The sequence below is a fragment of the Haliotis rubra genome, unplaced genomic scaffold (genome assembly GCF_003918875.1).
Source record: "Haliotis rubra isolate DU_JTF1 unplaced genomic scaffold, ASM391887v1 Scf1683, whole genome shotgun sequence".
Classification (NCBI taxonomy): Eukaryota; Metazoa; Mollusca; class Gastropoda; order Lepetellida; family Haliotidae; genus Haliotis; species Haliotis rubra.
This window is the reverse complement of record NW_025765651.1, coordinates 24,650-46,543: the sequence shown is the minus strand read 5'-3', so window position 1 is coordinate 46,543 and position 21,894 is coordinate 24,650. Positions and strand designations below refer to the sequence as shown.

Genomic DNA, 21,894 nt, shown 5'->3' with positions numbered 1-21,894 from the left:
GATAAGACACCACTGGTATCAATGGTATCTTAAACATAGTATTTTCAATATTCAATGAATAAGACTTTTCAACACAAATTTACATTCCAAACATGTTAGTGGTCATATTTGTTGCCCAGTCTATATTTTGCACAAAGCCATAGGTAATATTATAATTGCGTTTCTGGAATGAAGGATTGTTCCATAAATAATATTTTCATCCCTCGCTTTTCAGGGACATGATGCAGCTTTTGTACAGACATCAAGTGGCTCCCATTATTGACCGTCAGATTGAAATATTTCGGCAAGGCAAAGTCAAGGCCACATACTGCACGTGCCACATTTGACTATATGTACAAGCTAACGCTAAGACATTTGTGCCTTGACGTAGAACGGTACCGTTCCAGGAATTGTAATATGTCGTTATTGATTGAAAGTTTATTAGCTATTGTGATTAAGTTTTAAATTGTATTGATTTTGAGGACTACTGTTTGCAATGTTATCTCATGACCATGAAAGAAACAGTATGGCCGGGCTTCTTACGCCCGGGTAACGGCTTCATGGGTGAAATGATATTTTCGACTGTATATAATTAATGTGATGACCAATATCCTTGTGTCAATGTAAAGCACATCAGATGAGACGAATACATTGTAGTATCAGGCACAACAATTTAACATGGAGCTTGGGCGATGCAATTTTAGTGCCAACGGGCCTCAAAGGCCCCGGGACCCGGGCAGAGGGTTAATTTCTTTTTGAAAACATTGACGCAAGTACATTTAAAACTCAGGAGAAGTAAAAAAGGAAATCAATACACAGTCAACACTGAAACCTGGCCACGATGCTTGTTCAAGAAATACAAAAATGGTATTTTACGGTAGTTTCAAACTGTTGTCTGACACCTGTCGGCTCGTGTGTTCTTCGATGACTGTACTTGACTGTACTTGTCTGTCTCACAGCCCCTGCACCACATCATTTTCTGTTCAGCCCCCTGCTGGGCTCCTTTTCAGTTTCAAAATAAAGCTATATATTTTCAGGGCGTTATTCTGGACTGCTACCATCTCAGAACGTGCAAGGGGAGACAATCCGTGTGAACGAAGGGCTAGTAAAATGAATTTTCACAGAAAGGGTTTTCCCCGATCCTAGTCGCTACATCTACCTGGTGTTGGGTAAGGGATCGAGCTTACCGTTTTCCACAGACGGTGGTACGACGCGCTATTATACGTGCGAATACACAGTGCCCCTAGCAACAAATGTAGCGAAACATGGAGTCAGTATGTCTGAAATCTTGGTCAAGGCGCCGATATTGCTGAAATACTACAGTTGTGACTATAAACTTTGACTCACTCACTCACTTCTTGTGTTGAATGGTGTCATCGTCGCTTTCTGGTTAGTTAATATCAACCTGTTCTTTTCGTTCCTTGGTTGTTCCAAAGTTTGCGAAAGGATATTCTGACTTAACTTGTGCACGGAACTTTGTGTAACAGTAACGAGCACTTAGATCTGATGGTGAGATTGATTTAGCACAAAGAAAATGCACAGAAACCATACTTATATAGATCATCCATCAGTTATTGAAGGCTGGCATGTGCAACGCTAATTCTTAGTTGGCAGCTGTGTTCATCTCAGACAAGACTCAAGTTACTATCGTGGATTAACACCGAAACGGCGCTAACTGTCAAGCAGCGATGAAAATAGATGAGACAGAACGCTTTCCATATTCGAAGCATCAGTTTCAAAGGTAGAGGTGAGTTGACTGTACGCTTCAGATTCTATCATGTGTATTTGTTTACAAATCATTATCAATTGATCATAACACGGGGTGAGAGTATCCCGCTTCATCGATTGCACAAAGCCAGGGCTAGTTAATAGTTCATCTGACAGAACAGTTCTGCTAATTGTCAAGCAGCGATGTAAATATATAAGACAGAACCCTTTCCATATTCGAAGCATGATTTTCAAAGGCAGAGTTGAGCTGATTGTACGCTTCAGATCTTGCTCCCGTCCTTAACAAAAGCCATGGCTAGTGAAAAATTCATCTGACAGAGCAATCACGTAAACTTAAAACAGGAAAAATAGGGCATTGCATCGATATAATTTTTGTCATTGCCCCGGTACAGCTACCATGAATCGTTTTGAAAACTTAACTAATGACTTGATCGCAGTAAGATTGTTCAAACAACTAGTGAGCCGTATCACTCTCTTTGCAGAGAGATCTGACTCGACTTACCTCACAACTTGTGAAATGTAAACCACAAAGTTTCGAGCTGCAGGAATAGTGCTCAATATGAAGAGTAAGCTGGGTGTTTGAAAGTTGATCTCGTTTGTCAAATCTTTGTGTGTGAATCTAATATGAAACATATTCTATATTTACATTTCAGGTGGGTGAAGTCCTACATCTGAATTTGTAAACGTTATATAAGGAGCGTTTAATTCAACATCAGAATAACGTAATGGATCAAGACTATGTTATACCATAACCTAATGGTGCAAGATCCCTACTTCATTCGGGCCACTTACAAACAAAACAAAAATTTCAAGAGCCAACCACAATCTACGTTACTGTATCAATCGGCTGATCATGGTACACCATGGTTTCACAAGCACTCAGAACATGTGCTTCTTCAACTAGATCGCCCTTATTTTAGTGAGTGAGTGAGTTTAGTTTTACGCCGCACTCAGCAATATTACAGCTATATGGCGGTGGTCTGTAAATAATAGAGTCTGGACCAGACAATCCAGTGATCAACAGCATGAGTATCAATCTGCGCAATTGGGATATGATGACATGTGTCAACCAAGTCAGCGAGCCTGACCACCCGATCCCGTTAGTCGCCTCTTACGACAAGCATAGTCGCCTTTTGTAGCAAGCATGGGTTACTGAAAACCTATTCTACCCCGGATCTTCACGGGTCGCCCATATTTAAACATAGACATACACTCACACTTTTTATTGAAGATAACCAGCATCCTAACAACACAAAGCTAATGACGACAGTTAAATAGGATCCCAAGCTTAATTAAAACACCGCCTAAAACAAACGTAATACAAGTTCAAAGATTGATTGCAAATTTAATGTCAATTATCACTGAAATATACAGATATCTTCTTCGACATGGGCGGTATACTCAGACGGAGGTCGTTGTTCATAATGTTGATCACATGTTATGCCTGTCCCGGAATCAATGACTAACAACTCCCTGTCTAGCGAAAGTAACATTATACCGTAAACATACAAAGTACAATGAAGATTGATTTTCTAATAACTGGTGGCAGATGACGGAGGTATTGGAATGTTATGATGCCAAGATGTTACGAGCTTTTGATCACTGACATGTTACTTTGTAAACACACTTGTCATATGGTCCTTCAAGGAATACTGTGTATGTACAAGGTTGTCTCGGTACTTCCCCCCTGTACAGGGGATCAGAAGGACGCCACACATCCTCGGGGCGAAGAGCCATTTGGATACTCTGAAACATTAACACAAAAGTTATACTTATTGTGTCAAGGAATGCCTTCAATATTTCAATCTGGCTTGAACATCTGTCTTAATTCATTCATTCATCGGATCTCACATGTCTGAAAGGAGAGTCGATTCGAATCGACTTTGCTTATGCCATCAATCACTGGTTTGTTTACGAAATCACTTGCTGTACGACATGCTACATCACTGGGAGATTACTGATGGACAGAGATGCCCATGTGCGCAAACACAAATCACAACTTCCCTAAAAGCCCAGAAAAAAAAAAAACAGATAAGGGAAAAAAAATAAACAAAAAACCAAAAGAAACCAACAACAAATATTTGCATATTCTTAACCGATCTTATGCGAATCGGCGCAGACTTCCTTTGAATTGTTCTCACATTTGAATAGTTTCTTAAGTAGAAGTTGGCGTCCAGTAGTGCTTTCACAAGACGAACTTAACACTAACCTCTCTGAACGTGTGGGAGGCCATATGCTTTTCACCGCCAGATTCATATAAACTGGCAATGGAATAATGGTGTCCTACAGTGCTATCATAAGACTCAACACTAACCTATCTGAACGTATGTGTCGCCATATGCTTCTTCACAGCCAGAATCATATAAACTGGCAATGGAATAATGGTGTCCTAAAGTGCTATCACAAGACGAACTTAACACTAACCTGTCTGAACGTATGTGACGCCATATGCTTCTTCACAGCCAGAATCATATAAACTGGCAATGGGATGATGGACACAGAGGCGATGAACCAGCCGATGATGCTGGCGTAGCCGGGGAAGGTGTACTTGCCGTAGGTCGGCGGTTGGTACTGAAGGAGTGTCAGGATGAAGGCAGTCTGAAACATCCATCAGAAGCTTCATGTTACATGAATGAAGTTTGTTGCATTCTGAACACCTCAGGGAAATCCATACTTTGTTATACAACCTCAGGAAAGGAATCAGCTGAAGAAGGACAATTAGGAAAATATGTTTTATACCTAAAATAACTATCATTTTTAATGTTTAAAATATAGATCAATTTGGCCACAATTAGCCCTGATGTTCGTGCTATAAGCAAAAGGTAAGAAATTGATTTCCAATCTCTATTAACAACCTTCGATCACTTACAAGGAGCACTGCTGGTATGACGAAAGCCCAAAAGATCTTTACGAGAGTCGGAAGTGGTTTTCCAATCATCATCTCAACATCCTTGCTCATCTGCTTCACTCCTGGAATACATGTATGACATCATATAGTGCACATACACAAAGTTTAACAGCAAACCAGGTATGATTTGTTCAGCTTCATATAAAATTACAAGTAGATATCGTGCTGACCTAAAGGCATGTCCAGCTGTTCAACACGAAAACGTTGCTATATTTACCACAAGAAAGAAGAAAATGTAAAAAAAATATATACTGAGGGAAAAAATAAGCGATCACATGAAAGCACAAGTGTTCCCTTATTTGTTCCAGGTTCTTCACAAGCTATGCGATACAAAGCTTGTGAAGAAACCTTGGAAAAACTAAGGAACACTTGTCCTTTCATGTGATCCCTTATTTTTTCCCCTCAGTATATCTCCTAAGTCAGCGGAAATACATCTCGTAGGATAAACTAACTTACTATTTATATTTTGTGCTAACTGCATCAGAGATAGCAACGCCCAGAGAAATAGGCATTCATGTGGTAATGATTTGAAATATAGCTCACCGTAGATATAGACCACGGTAACACATTCCAGTGTGCAGAACAGAAAGACTGATAAAGCACTTATATACCAGTCCAGGAGTTGAAGGATGTATGGGCCGCCCTGAAACCGCAATAAACATCCTAACAACAACAACAACAACAACAACAACAACAACAACAACAACAACAAGAACAACAGCAACGACGACGACAACAACAACAACTAGTAGCAACGGCAATGGCGACGGTGATGATGATGATGATGATGATGATGATGATGGTCATGAATATCCACGCAACCTGCCCCGTGAAGATCCAGGATATAATTTGTCATCAGCAACCCATGTTTGTCGTTAGAAGCGACTAACGGGATCGGGTGGTCAGGCTCGCTGACTTGGTTGACCTATGTCATTGTATCCCCATTGCGTTGATCGATGTTCATGCTGTTGATCACTGGATTGTCTTGTCCAGAGACTCTATTAATTACAGACCGCCGCCATACAGCTGGAATATTTCTGTGTGCGGCGTTAAACCAGCCAGCCAGCCAACCAACCAACCAGCCAACCAGTCCTTTGAAGGCATCATAACCAGGTCATAGAATTTGTTCCACGTGGAGCTTCAACGCACCATGTCCAAAGTCATAAGCCGAGGGCCAAACGTAAATCTTACCTGCGTGCAGAGTAAGATTCCTGCAAGAAAGCACATCACACATACACCAGCGGTTACAAGCCAACGCTTTCGTGACAGAGCTTTCGGGTATTTGTCTACAAGGGCTGTTGTGATGACCTCCACGTTCATGAACTGAAAGCACAAAATTTACATTTGTGGTCATCCAATCATCTGTCATGACTGAGTGAGTGAGTATGGTTTTACGCCGCTTCTAGCAATATTCCAGCAATCACACAGTGTACTCATTTGGGGAATCGAGCCCGGACCTTCAGCGTGATGAGCGAACGCTTTAACCACTAGGCCACCCAACTGCCTTTTTTGTGATGAGGAAATGGCACCAAGACCAAATATGCTGACACCCTTGCACTGTGTGGAAATGTGTCTGCGTCCGCTTAGTTCGGCCAAATAAATATACCCAATGTCATAAACTTACCAATCATGTACTTCCTTTACGATGGCTATTACATTGGGTTTACATGGCCGTATTGCACATATATGGAGGCCACTTTCATTTTGAAACAATTTTCTTTTTGTACCTATTAGTGAGTGTTAATGGACCTAACTACTTGACTTGTCTTTGCATGTATTTATGACGTGTCAGGAGTGTGGACACCTAGTATCATTACGGAGTGATATTCTTAAAACATGCTGGTGAAGGACAAAGGAGTCTCCTTTTAACAGTGATTTCTTATCATTTTTTTTAAATTTAGTTTTCGTTTATATAAACGTCTGCATTCAAAACTTGCCTGTTGTGAGTACGGCTTGTCTGTCCTCACAACGTTCAGGGTCAATGTTGCATACTCACGTAATGTTTTTATATATGGCAACATGGAGACGCCCACCTGACAATCCAGACCCACAGCCAGAAGCGTCAGGAAGAACAGGAAGGACCACAACTGAGGCACCGGAAGTTGCGCCAGAGCTTCTGGGTAGGCTACAAAACCTAGCCCTGGACCTTCATCAGGATAGAGTAACAGCATTGTATAAACTTTCTTCTGTTATTGTCCTTGTGTACTTTTTATCCTTGAATGAGTACATAAGACTTTATGTTTGTAATAAACGTTCATCATATAACATATGTCTGTGTATATAATATAAGTATGGGATATCAGAGACTGATAACGGAATTTCATTTTCTATATTATCATGCAACCATGTACGGTTGTACAAGAACAAAGTTTTATTTAAAACAATAGACCATTGCTTTGAAAGTTACAAATTGATCTAACGCGATTACACTTTACAATGTCATCACCATTTTGACCATTTCCCAAGTTCCTAGTCTATGTTTTCTGAACGTACGACCATAGTGGCCGCCCACAGGTATTTAAAGGGCTCATACATACAGCTGTTCACAGCTTGACATTTAAGCTGTAGTGAAACAGCTGCAGCTGGTGTTTTTCGTGGACATCAGGATGTCGCCTTTTTGTGTTCACTAGATTTAAACCTGGGCGTAAGAAAAAAATACCCAAAGCAAACTAAGCACCTTACTCACCGCTGGAAACTACATCCGAAATATGGACGCCAGTTTTCTCGGACATCACTCCAAGGATGCCAAAGGTCACCAGGCCGGCAAAGATGCTTGTACCTTCAGATATCGTGCTCACTATGATGGCGTCCCTATCAGAAATAGATACAACTGATCTTGTGTGCAATCTTCTGGCGGACGCTAGTTCAAGTTTCACTGGGGATTATTATTTGTCTTCTATTTGCGCCACCTTAACCCCGAATAAATATATCTTATGATAAACGTAAAAGAGAAGTTAAGAGTTGATTATGACAAATCCACATGAAAAGTATCCCTACATGACTTAATGATACTGTGACGTGACGCCACGGTTGGAATGACGTCATATGTACATCCCACAATGTGGGGCATCTTAAGAATGTCAAGCCTCTTTGTCTTGAGTATGATATAAGATAAAATAAGGTGCATCTGAGAGCATCGACAATTGTTCATCAAAGGATATGTCTCTAGTTAATTGGGCTGAACACTCATTAGTTTCACAGAGGGTTGAGTGAGTGAGTGAGTTATTATTTAACGTCACATTGGCAATATGTCAGCCATATCGTGACGAGAACATTTGACATTGAAATAGAATATATATATATAGATATTATAAAAACCTGCCGACGAAAAACTAGCTTAGAAAGTTAAAACTAATAGCACTATTTGGATAATACAATATTATAAAAAGGCTAGAGATCGCCGACAACTGAAGGTAGATCACCATACTAGGGACCACAGAGGGTTGACGTCTTTCACTGACGAGGAATGCGTTATGATCAGCCACAAAGCCTACCTAGCTGACAATTTCACGGTTTGCATGTTGTTTTGGTCGTGTTTTCTGAGGCTGTAGCTTCATAGTGAAGAAAGAATCTCAAAGTTTATAAGAAACGTTGTTATAACGTTGTGAGGAGCCCAAAGCATAACGTTTCCTCAGCGTAAATTTGCAACGTTGGTATTACCTTGTATTACACTGAGGGCGGACACGCAATTTGGTGCAATTCCTAAACACGTGCCTTCAAAATAGTCTGTCTCGCAATATGGTCTCTCAATTTGGCAGTGATAAACATTAGGGTTTTGGAATGGACATGGTGCACCACTGCTATTCTTGTTAACGTGAAGCGAATGTTTGGGTATGAGAGGAAATTAGACAGTGATTATCATGAGCATCGATCTACGCAAGTCAATCAGCCGGGCTGACCACCCGATCCCGTAGTCGCCTCTTACGACAAGCATGGGTTGCTGAAGATCTAATCCGGATCAGCACGGTCTAAGTATGCTAATCGAATGAAGAGGTATCCCAGGAAGGATTAGGCTGACACCTCATGTCTCCTCGACCATAACTTACTTGTGACACGGCTCGTGGAACTTGTTATAGCTGGAAGCGGTGCCAATGGTACCCCAGCCTAGTCCCAGAGAATACATCACTTGTAGAAACGCCTCAAGCCACACCTTGTCATAATTACCATCATAATAATTACACCGAACTCATAATATTTGACCAAGAATTCTTGTTCATTATTAAATGATCACAGAGACATTTTTGAGTTACTCTCTTGTTGTCTTGAACACAATCCTTTACAAGCACTTATTTTCTTATGGAAAATGTTTTACTTTTTTTCAAGTCTGTATGATGCTATATCACTTGACCAAATGCATGGGAACAATAACTACTGAAAAAACTATTACCTACCCCATTATTTTTATTACATAACCCTGCTGTAAAGCTTTACACCCGGATCCTACGAACAAATTCTACCATTGGATTATCCCGCGAGACTCTGCCCCTGGGATTCTATCACTTGACGGGACTCTACAGCCGTGATTCTCACACAAGAGTTTGCCCCTGGGATTCTACCACTTGACTTAATTGACTCTACCCACGAAATTCTACCACTAGAAGTTACCCCCGGGATTCTCCCACGTGACTCTACCCCCGGGATTCCACCACAAAACGCTACCCCTGGGATTCTACTACAAAGCCCTACCACCGAACCCTGCAAGAACGGTCTGCGCCGTACTTTCTGCTGAACACACCTTCACATCCTGTAGTTTCCGGAAGTCCGGCGTGACGTAGTACAGCAGACCGGATCCTGCTCCCGGTTGAATCAGTGTGCTGATGAAGATGATGATCAGGAGTATGTACGGCAATATTGCCGTCACGTACACTGCCTGGAAAAACAAGCAGTTGTTACCATCTTGACGTAAGTACATACACTGATGCACACTGATGCACACTGATGTATTTCAGCGGCCATAAAATTTCCGAGTCACGTGCTGGGATTGGAACTACGGACGCCTTGTGTACATGACCAAAGAAATTAACCCTATCAGCAAGCTGACAAGGTAAGGGTGTCATCTGTGAGATGGCTACATATTGCCAATGCCAACTACAAGCAGTTGTTATCATCTTGACTTTTAGTACTTTCACTATATTGGATCGGGTGTTCGGGAATTGTGACCATGTTGTTTCCTGATGTACTTGTGTTCTTGTTTAGACTCGCGAACATACAGGCTTTGTGACTGAGCTGTAACATAGAGGACCCTTCCGTATTTCAGAAAGACATTGTTCTGACAACTAACAGGCGAACAATGTGCGTTGTATATAAGATAAATGTGATTGCAATTAGAATACACACTGGTTGATTGGCAATGCCAAGTAGACATCGAACATATCCCTCTTCGGCCATTTAACTCATTAATACTGATATGATACGTTTTACCTTACCCACGGACTTGACCCCGCGAATCATGCACAGAAATATGATGACATATGAAGCGAACAAACAAGCCACGATGTGCCATTGGACAGAGCCCACCTCCTCCAAACCTCGAGATATACTCAGCACATTGTACCTGAAACAACGACGGAAACAGCTGGACTGAACCGGTACATGGTATCCACGTTTGAGAGTTTTGTTGATTAACACATGCTACAACTGGCATGTTTGGTCCTCAGCGAGGTTTGTCAGGGGCATTTTAAGCGTGTGCTGAGCTCCTTTGCATTAGTGATTGTGAGTTTCCCTTCAGGGATCAGATGCAACAACACGGTCTTGTTACTGAACACCTCAACTATAACTTTATTGAAATCACAAAGTTCAATTTTGTATTTTGTCATGTCACTGTGATTTAATAAGTTATTAAAAAAATTGCCTAATAACAACAAGTACAACGGGCCAACGACTAATTCAAACTATGGCCCCCAAGGAATAATCGTACTGCCAGAATTCCTCGGCCGCTGTATGACCTAGAGTGACATTTTCCCAGCGTTGTGTGGCACCAGCAGTAATGTTATCATCCGCACTTGTTCCGTTGTGGCTGCTGTAGGTGACGTTCCTCACGTCTTCCACACACAGGTTGGTGTTCCAGTCGTTGCCACAAGTTGTCCAGGGCAGGACGCTGGAGCAGGACTTGACCATGTAGTAGATGGGCCAGGCCAGGAGGATGCCGTTGGACGGGATGCAGGCGACGTACATCACCAGGGCACCGACACCAACTCCTGTTTCCATGACAAATGGTCACAAGAATCTGACTACATGTTTCTAGAAACGTTTGTTTGCCTCCTTGGAGGCAGTACAAACGATCTACCAGTCAAATCATTCATTTGAGACTTTCATTTAGGTGGTTTTATTTTTTTCGCCGCTTTCCAGCAATATTCCAGCAATTTATTTCGGGAGACTCCATGTATAAACAAGATGCAGACAGCAATGTCCTTGCTCGAGTGAGTGAGTTAGTGAGTTGAGTTTTACGCCGCACTCAGCAACATACCAGCTGTATGGCGGCGGTCTGTAAATATTCGAGTCTGGACCAGACAATCCAGTGATCAACAGCATGAGCATCGATCTACGAAACTGGGAACCGATGACATGTGTCAACCAAGTCAGCGAGCCTGACCACCTCGATCCCGTTAGTCGCCTCTTACGACAAGCATGGGTTACTGAAGATCAATATTCTAACCCGGATTTTCACGGGTCTCTTTGCTCGATAATTCTAAACTGATTTCCTTCGATAATTTTGAATGAATGTATCCATGCACATCATACCAACCTTTGAATATAGGACAGAAACTCCACACACAAGGAGTCGCCCTCCCGGAGAACTGAGACAGTGAGGCTTCCAAGAAGAACACGGGGAACCCAATGATTAAGATACAGAGTAGGAACGGCAGCAGGAAGGCGCCTGTGGAGTAAACAAACAACCAAACGTGGGTGTCAGAACATATTCGAAGGCAATTTGTAACATCCAAAGGCAGTTTCAATCGCTTATCGTTTAGTAATTTACAACAAATAAATTCAAATTCAAATATATATCGTTGAGCGTATATACATACATATTATGGTATAGATTGAGTGAATAGTTTTACGCCGCTTTTAACACATCTATATACCTGCAACATATATAGGGGCAGCAGAACTGGGCTTTACATCGTGGGGAATAGAACCTGTGTGTTTTGGTGTGACGAGCAAACGCTCGAACCAGCCGGCTACCACACAACCCTGGCAAAAATGTACAAAATAAGGAAATATATATAACTTGCTATCAACAGTATCGCAGCCAGATCAAACAATGTCAGATCCACATACTGGAAGTCGCGACGGCTGACCGGGTCAGGCGGCTGACTTTGTGTGCTGGCGACTAGGTGCCTGACTCTGAGGGTGTGGGTTCGAATCGCAGATGCGACTCAACCCAAAAAGTACTAGAATTTGTACTTTACTAAGAAAGTGTAATCCCAAATATAACATATTCACATTTGACCTCTTTCTAAATGGCAATGTGTAATCATAGCCACATACTGTGCTTAATCACTACAGAAAGAGATTGTTTCTGATACCTCCGCCATTTCTGTTACAGACGTACGGGAACCTCCACAAATTCCCGAATCCAACACAAAAGCCAACAAGGGAGAGGATGTATTCAATACGTGAATTCCATTTGGCCCTCTGATCTGCAGACTCTTTGTCCACATGTATATCGTCTTTAGTTCTCTCATCCATTGGAAACCCATGACTCGTCTCGTTCGTTGTCATACTTGTCACTGTTTAACAAAAGTTTGTGAATGAAAAAGTTTTATCCGAATCGGACAAGAGTAATGAGACATTGACTGATCATGTTTGTATTCTGGTCTTAAGAGATGATCGCAGGCTGCAATTTTGTGGGTACATATCAACAATGGTGAGGTGAGGTGAGGTGAGGTGAGGTGAGGTGAGGTGAGGTGAGGTGAGGTGAGGTGAGGTGAATTTGGGTTTAACGTCGTGCTTGAGAATATTTCGATCATATGACGACGTGCATGCGTGTGTATGTGTATGTGCGGCTGCTTGTACTAGCCCAGACTTAAGCTGGTTTTATAGTTCTAGCCCACTGAGATACCAAGCCGCAGTGAAGCAAGAATACCCCACTCAGACACATTATACTGACTCCGAGCCGACCAGTCCTTGTTGTACCCATTAATGCCGAGCGCCAGGCAGGGACCAACAAATGCCATATTTTAACGTATTTTGGTATGACGCGGTCGATAGTGGTTAGAGCGTCCGGGGATGTAAAACCAGTCGCTGAGTAACAACCGAGATACAACGTGTAGCGGCAAGGTAGGAGTCATCATCATCATCATCATCATCATCAGGTATGAATGCGTGAACGAAAAGAGGAAACAATTTCGTAGCATTTAGGTTGTGTTTGTGAGTTCTTTCGTGTGGAGAACCGTTTATCATACATAACTCCTTGATCTTGCATCTCAAACACTATTTCAGCCTCAGTCATATCAATAAAAAACTGATCCCTGTCTCGAACAATTCCTGTACTGGTATTGAGTGTTTTATGAGCTGTAACTGAATCAGGAACACCGACAAACGAAACTATTGACATGAGGGTTGGTGGATTGTTGCTTCCTGTTGCATTCTATTAGCAAAAAACTGATCTTAATCGTCTGACGTTTTAACCTCACCAGCTATGCCTTGAACACCCTTAGGTATTGGGGGCGGTGGGGTAGCCTAGTGGTAAAGGCGTTAGCTCGTCACGCCGAAGACCCGGCTCGATTCCCCACATGGGTACAATGTGTTAAGCCCATTTCTGGTGTCCCCCGCCGTGATATTGCTGGAATATTGCTAAAAGCGGCGTAAAACCAAACTCACTCACTCACCCTTAGGTATTGCAAAAGGGTTCAATTTGAGACATGTTTTGTCAACTGTCTCAATCAATAAAAACCGTGACCAATGTTCTACAGACGTTAAAGGTCGTTGCCCATCTTCATTTTCCAGTGGACATTTGTTTTTTAAGGGGTTTGGTATTCTATGTTTGTTGGTAATATGGCTCACCACCCGAGCTCCCACCCACCACGGAGTATCGTAAAGACAATATTAATACCAATTGGATTTCCTGCTTGTAGCACCAAGGATACCCGGATGATATACTCCAGCAGAAAAAGCTAAAATATTAACTTTCAACCAGATTGGCCCTTGAGCCACCGACTTTAGAGCATAAGACACCGAGTTCATGATAAATATATATTATAGTCAAATGCTGTTCTATGAACAGGGGCGCCAAGACCAAAATTTAAACAATTCCAAATCAAATTTTATGCAATTACATAAAATCCATGAACAGGACCTGGCATGACCAGCCGATTGATAGAACCGGGCCCATTCTACCACCCGTCTACTTGAAGTAAGGGGCGAAGTTGTGTGGGGCAAAAAGAACGCTATTCCTGGAACAAGTGTCCCCAACCACCAGAATCCCGTCCTCCATCGGCACAGGGGCGCAACCCACGGCAAACAGGATGGTGGACCAAATATGCACCCGGGTCCACACGGGGGGATTGAAGAACTCTTAGCGTTACCAGGAGGTGGCTCTTCACGGGTGCCAGTTCACGTTATAAGTTATATACAGAATCTAAGATATTTCGTGAGCCAAAGGGGTATCTGTCATCAAGTATTGGTCAAATTTAGAGCTGGTTTCTTATGTTTAAAGAATAATCTTGATGTATCTCAAAGAAATTGTCCTGTATGTAAAGTAGATTTAGAAGATGAATATCACCTTCGGAGTAGATTTCTGCCTAAGAATTTGCACGTTAGTATGATATCGTTTAGCAATATCCTTAAAACAACAACAACTGAAGGCATAAACATTCTTGCTCTTTTTATCTATTATGCATACAAAATGAGAGAAAAGTTAAAAAAAAAGAAATAGATATTACAATTCTAAAAAAGTCCCAGTATAGGTATACACATATATGTTACTGATCTTTTCCACTTGGGGTTTAAGATAATCTATGCAGGTAGACAGGTAAATGCTACGAATTTTTAAGAAATTGTATCCTCTTTTCGTTCACGCATTCATACCTGATTTTGATGATGATGATGATGATGATGATGATGATGATGACTCCTACCTTGCCGCTACACGTGCCTGTATCTCGGTTGTCACTCAGCGACTGGTTTTACCTCGCACTCAATGTCATTGTCATTAAAAACGGGACTGAGCGTGATCAACATATAAATGTAAATGAGTCTGGCTACTAGCCAGATTAGCATGCATGAACTGTAAACGAGCACTACAACAGCCCGACTGCAATTATATTATTTTCTATCTATTATTCAGATGCCTCATACTCTGATCCTGATTGTAAAACTTGTTTTGGTCACTATACGGCTGAAATACTGCCGGTGTGACTAGAAAACTCGCTCACTCACTGATCCTGATTGTAATGGCCAGACAGGGTTGAACTCACTCAGACTTAAAATTACCTGCCTGTAAACGACTGTGATATTAGTTGAGTTAAACGACCTCTCAAACCAAAATCACTGAAATCCTTTAAGTAGAATCGTATGCCTTCTCCAGATCAAAGAAAAATGTTAAGTTACAATAGCATTCTTAACACAGTAACCCAATAGTACTAAATGATTAATAGAACTTTATGAAACCGCATTTTCTATTTATGATTATGTTATTAGGTTTCAGATACCACGATAATCTTTCATTTATCATTCATTTCATGGTTTTTCTCAAGACACAACTCGTTGAATATATTGGTCTTTTATTAGACGGATCAGTATGATGTTTTTTTTTGGAGGTCGGCATCACCAGATTGGCCCATGAGCCACCAACTTCTGGCATTGGACTCTTTGGCAATTCAATGTATCAATAATTTGTAAATTAGGAAAAATCGAAATGGCCAAGACCCAATGATGACTTGAATGTGCAAAATTATTTACTATGCACAGGGCCGGGCCTAGCGTGACCAGCCGATTGTTAGAACCGAGCTGTCTACAACCCGTCTAGGTAAAGTAAGGGCCGAAGTGGTGTGTTGGGCAAAGGAACACTGTTCCAGGAATCAGTGCTGTCAAATACCAGAATTCCTTCCTCCACCGACACTGGGGCGCAACCCGCGTCAAACAGGTTGCCTGTTTCAGTCGTCTCTTACCACCAGCAGTAAGGTTCTGAGGACCTTAGAATCTGACCCGGGTCCACACCTTGAGTGCCTTGTTAAGTGCTCAACAGCTGTGGAAATTACAGGTATGGGTCATTGAAAATATAACAATACAATAAATATCACCAAATATGCGAGTAGGTGTGATTCGTTATATTCCCTAGAACGTTTTGATGTTGTTGGTAGATGAACTGAGAGAAAGCCATATGATGTTTCCAACTGATTTGCCCATCTGAACCGGACACAAGAAGACAAAGTCATCAATATCCCCCGCAATGGCAAAATACTCTTCATGATTATGTCTACGAGTTATGATTATGTCAAATATTTATGTGTGTATATAGAAAAGTGGAAGAGTATTGAAAGGTTTTGAAAGTTCTGCTCCAGAAAGGAGCACTGTCACCAATTTCATTCCATGTCAAACTTGTTGGCATGGAAATGCCAAAAATATTTTATTCAGAATTCCAAAACTACCAAAAGGCACCAGTACACCACCAGATCTATCTATGTGCCAAGTTTGGTGAAGAAATAGTGAACAGTTTTAGAGTTCAGCTCCGGAAAAGAGCACAACCACAATTTCAGGCTAAGTGAAAATTGTTGCCATGGAAACGCCAAAAATATTTTATTCAGAATTCCAAAACTACCAAAAGGCACCAGTACACCACCAGATCTATCTATGTGCCAAGTTTGGTAAAGAAATATTGAACGGTTTTAGAGTTCAGCTCCGGAAAAGACCAATTTGCACGTACCACCAATTCCAGGCTAAGTGAAACTTGTTGCCATGGAAATGACAAAAATATTTTATTCAGAATTCCAAAACAACCAAAAGGCACCACTACACCACCAGATCTATCTATGTGCCACGTTTGGTGAAGAAATATTGAACAGTTTTAGAGTTCTGCTCCGGAAAAGAGCACTACCACCAATTTCAGTCTAAGTCGAACTTGTTGCCATGGAAACGCCAAAAATATTTTTTTCAGAATTCCAAAACTATCAAAAGGCACAAGTACACCACCAGATCTATCTATGTGCCAAGTTTGGTGATGAAATAGTGAACGGTTTTAGAGTTCTGCTCCGGAAAAGAGCACTACCACCAATTTCAGTCAAAGTCGACCTTTTTGCCATGGAAACGCCAAAAATATTTAATTCAGAATTCCAAAACTACCAAAAGGCACCAGTACACCACCAGATCCATGTATGTGCCAAGTTTGGTGAAGAAATATTGAACGGTTTTAGAGTTCTGCTCCGGAAAAGACAAATGTGCACGGACGGACGGACGGACGGACGGACGGAGTCCATTTTAATACCCCCCGCAAAACGCGTTGCGGGGGATAATAAAAGAGACAAGTGTGACCACAGCATGCGTTACATATGTTGACTGTACACGTGTTTACAGTTGACAACTTTTAGATTCAATCGAGCACGCTCTTTGTAACATGATTTCAAATGGCCAAATCACGACTCTTGCTCAGAAATTGTTCGCTCAAAGATAAAACATTCCGCGAAACAAGGAGAGTTACACTCTCACTACATTGCTCGGGTGGAAGTGCACCCACACTTCACATTAGACTTAATGAGTGAATGGTGAGTGAGTTAAAATTTTACGTCGCGTCGGCAGTATTACAGCCATTTAGCGATGAAAACAAGGTAATCATTTTAAAATATCTGTCGACAAATGACAGTAAAATAGGTGGGTATATCACAATTTTAATATAAAACCAACCTGACCATAATCAAGATAAAAAGACAAAAGATTCAATACATTCAGTGTGACCAAATAAAACCAGGCTATAAACCACATAAAGTTTGACCACCTTACTGGGGATCAAGGGGACTAGTCGTAATGAACGTAACGATAAAATGACAAAATTCAATATACAAGGGTCATTTATTGAACGTGGATATTCTGTGTATACCTTTCTTGAACAATTCACGTGATATTCCCCGTGACTTTATTTGGTGACATATCGGCGTTGACGTGATAGATAGGCGGAGTATGCTAATCTTTTTACTGCGTCTGCCGATACTTTACTACGGAGAGTTATTTTTTTAGTAACACAGTGACTAAAACAAGTTATACATAAATAATAAATATAGTCTCATGTTAAAATGTGTCAGCACAGGACGGCAAGACATCCCATGTACAATATATAATGAAACTCAATACGATAAAAAGAATGGACTGTAGACGGACAGCAACCAACGTAGATCCCCATAATAGTGACCATGGGCACTTTTGCGACCTTTGTTGGAATATTGTCCTATTGGAGCAATATGGTTCACTTGTGTGTTGTCTAAAGCATACGGTTGTTGGATAGCTTTTGGAGGCATTCAGGAAATTAACTGGAGATCCTATTTACTGAAATGAAACGCCATATAGTATAATGTAATTCAAATTGGTGCCATATGAAATGACTGAAGAGACCTTTGATTCGATGAAAGGAAACTACCTGTTAGCCTCAACACTGAACTGTGATAGATGTAACGTTTTCATCACAAGGCAAAAAGACTGAAAGAACACATTTTGTCATGTTTAGCGTTGCACAAAATGTTAACCTGAGAGATGTTTCTGGGAAGGCCAGTTAGCCTCACTTGGCACATTGATAATGATTTGTACCTTTCTTCCATGACATTAAAGGTAAATATTGAGCATGTGTGAGAACACTGTATATAACATGTATAATCAGTACTGAGATGTAATGTCTCCTCTTCTGGATGGTCTGGATGTTGTACTTGGGGGGTGTTAGTAAGGTAGTGGAAATGGATGAGAACAAATTGGGGAGGAAGAGAAGGTACAACACGTTTTCTAGTCAGGGCATTGGATCTTTGATCTAATTGATCTAATTGCCAATAATCATTGTTCAGAGTGAGTGAGTTAAAAAAATACGTCGCATAGGCATTATTTCAGCCATATCATGAGGACAAGAACTCATATACTGAGAATATATATATTCATATAATTCTTTTTAAGTTGTCAACGAAGGACAGTATAACGACTTGACTATTACAGATTATAATTAAACTAGTCTGACATCATTTTAAAATGCTACATTGTTAGTCAACAATACAACATAGATCACAGCAACCAAAGTTAGGTCTGGGAACCGTGGAGACTTACAATACTTCAGTAGTATACACAATAGCGGAACAGGACCAGGTCCTCCAAAGGCCTTAATTGTACCAATTAAGGCCTTTGGAAGGCCCCAATCACGTTCCGCTATTGTGTTTACTACTACCGGAGGTGCATGCAAAATATCACGACAATCGATCGAATAGTTTATGAAATATTCACTTTTAGTGAGCATGGGGTCTGTCTGTAGAAAGGCTAACTATTCAACGTATTGCCGTACTTGTTATAAAGTAGCGAGGCTGAAAAGTTTTAGCAAAATGTCCGCTGTGGTCACAACCCCAAAGAGGGAGAAAGAAATAGATAGACTGCGATTCGCAAGGCTTCCTCCCTTGTGGGATTGCATCCAACTGAGTACTCTCGACAAGAGTCGCCCTGTTCTAGATAACCTTATCGACAGTTTTGAGAGTTGTAAGGAAATCATAGAGGCCAGACGGGATACGAACTCACAAATCGCACAGTTGCGCGGCTGCACGACACGCAAACTGACCCCAAGCTGACAGTTGGTCTCGGCATTCGATTTTCCTAGTCTATATTGAGCGAGCGAGACAGGTGAGATGGCTACGTTATGTTGATTTCAGCGAAACAGTTTATTGTGAATCTCCTTCTATCATTTGTTTGGTTTTCATAATGAAGGTCTTGTAGGGCATCTTGCCTCCCTTGTTCTATAAACTTTTCTTTCTCGTCTTCGCTGATGACAGTACTTTTACGAGTCTTGCTTCGAATCTCTTGCTTTATTCTGTTGTACTTGGCGATTTCTGATAGCACCAAACGAAACTCTTCCTCTGATATTTTAGAGTCGGTGAGCATGGTGGAAATATGCACGTCTTTCGTGTGTAACTTCTAATTTCGTCGTGTTTCAATACTTTACCTTGCAGTCTGCGAGATAGAAACTTAAGGGCCAATCCCATCAACCCTGCCACTCCGGCTGTTATTTCGATGCCTAGCACAATGGTTGCGGCCACGACGGTGGATAACAACCCGACACCTGTTGTGCCTAATCCCATGCTGGTTGCCATCAAAATGGTGTCAATACCGTCCACGGAATTGACAGCCCTGTGATATTTTTTCTGTAATGCTGACCGTGTATCGCATTCACGTTCTAGTTGTTGTCTGATGTCGCATAACTGTTGCAAACGAAACCTGTCTACGGTTTCCAGTGTTTTTGCTACTTCGTCGACAACTGGATACAGTCTCATCCTGTATATATGAGATTTTTTATAACATAATATTTAATTGGTTTTCCGTTAATTTCCGATTGATATATTTGAGGCCGATAAGGTTTAGATTATCGTACACGTAAATATTCGAGACACGAGGCTCACTATCGGTGTCGATCCTTGTCTTATGATGATACGACACCATTGGTGATTGTGTCTGTCGAACCAGTGTATTGTCAACCCAGCCAAAAGTTGTCGTTCTGACCTCCATACAGCGTCTGCGAGATAGACTTCTATTACGAGCGTGGTGTCTGCTTTGAAAGCCAAATTTGAATCGAAAAAATCCGGTTGGTAATTGGGTATGTCGAACCGTAAATATGAAGCCACGTCGTTTGAAGCTAACATGTTGCCCTTGTGACCTGGTATTCGTAAAACTTGTATATCAAACTCTGGAGTGAAAGACGTGACAAGGATCCCGTTGTTCGTAATTTTGGAGGCATAACCATTGTTTTTAAAAGATATGTGGGGTGAGGTGAGCATCATGTCGATCAACCAGTCGGTTGTTTGAAGTCTGCTAGTGTCATCCGCTCGCATACATAGCTTTTTAAGTGCAGGACATACAAGGTGTTTTCCTCGCCGGGCAGATCGAATCCGCTCGTGTCCCCGAGATCGTCTAGCGTTATGTTGGGACGATGGTTCATCATTTAATATAACATTACGAAATGGTTTTCAATTGGTTATCAGATTATTTCTCGGATGTGCACTTCAAACCCATGAGATGTATGTTGTCGAATAGGAAAATTTGGGTGAGCGATATCCTGTCTTCCACGGTCAAGGTGACTCCCTGCAGACTGGTGCAGTCGTTAACGTTCGCCTGCACGTAAACGGAGCAAACTTGGTATTGTTTTTGTTTGGCCCAGCGGAGTTTGATCCCTTCCACGATTGCGATGATGTCACACGCTGACGGCAGTTCACCAAGGTAGACTTGGATGTACAGCGTGGATTTCGCAGGCAGATTTTCCAAGACGTCTACCATGCTGTCGAATTCTGACACCATCTGCAATCCCACGTTTTGCGTCCTGGGTTTACTCGACAGCATGTGGGCTACTCTTTGCCTCAAAGTGCTGATGATCACGCTGCGTCTTTGTGTAGGCACGTAAACCACGATTAGCTTTCATTTGTTCACGACTTTCGTCAGATAGTGATTTTTGTTGTCAGTGAAAACGTGGGGAGAGTCGAGTGTGATGTTGAGATTCCAGTCGCTTTTGACGCATTTTAAAACGAGTGTTCCTGGACCTTGAGACTCTGTCATTGTCGTATGTGCAGCGTCGCGCTGAGATATCCTTTACTTACGGGATCGTGTTTGATATCTAGAACTGATATTTTCAATTCCATGATGTCGCATCAGATTAATTTCTTCTATGGCCACGACGAAAACTATTCGGTTATGTGTCATACTTTTCCGTTTTCACCAGCACGGCTCTCAGCAGTGTGGAAGGTCATTCACCTTGAACATTGTCGGTCGTGCTCAGCTGATCAAGATGAATGCACAGTTGGCTGTACTGAACGAGGTCGGGTACATGGTGGCTTTCGGTTGTGTTTCGTTTGACATAAACCTGAGCATTTTCGCCAACGGCCAACTGAGTCTCAAAGTCTTTTCTCCGATGCTCGCTAACACGATCCTGCCGTTCGAGTCGTTCATTTGAGTTCAGCTCCCCGGCGTTTGAAGATTTGTCGTTGAGCAAGCACACGCTTTAGTAGCCATCCGTTATTTGGTTGCGGGCGTTATTGACGAACAGCCTGTTATTGTTGGTCCATCGCGGATATTAGGTGATATCGCATAGCGCGACTTCAAACTGACCAGATGTGTTA

The 21,894-nt window shown here is 41.6% G+C and overlaps 1 protein-coding gene across 1 annotated transcript; it reads right to left on the bottom strand.

Annotated features, from left to right (window-relative positions):
• Positions 1–6,403: 6,403 nt before the first annotated feature.
• LOC124272308 (sodium- and chloride-dependent creatine transporter 1-like) lies at positions 6,404–10,822 on the bottom strand. The gene is made up of 7 exons (XM_046707483.1): positions 10,533–10,822; positions 10,037–10,169; positions 9,351–9,485; positions 8,662–8,765; positions 7,302–7,426; positions 6,553–6,761; positions 6,404–6,454 (listed from the first exon to the last, which is right to left on the bottom strand). Exons 1-7 carry the CDS (start codon positions 10,820–10,822, stop codon positions 6,404–6,406), a joined length of 1,047 nt encoding a protein of 348 aa, XP_046563439.1.
• Between the last annotated feature and the right edge of the window lie 11,072 nt (positions 10,823–21,894).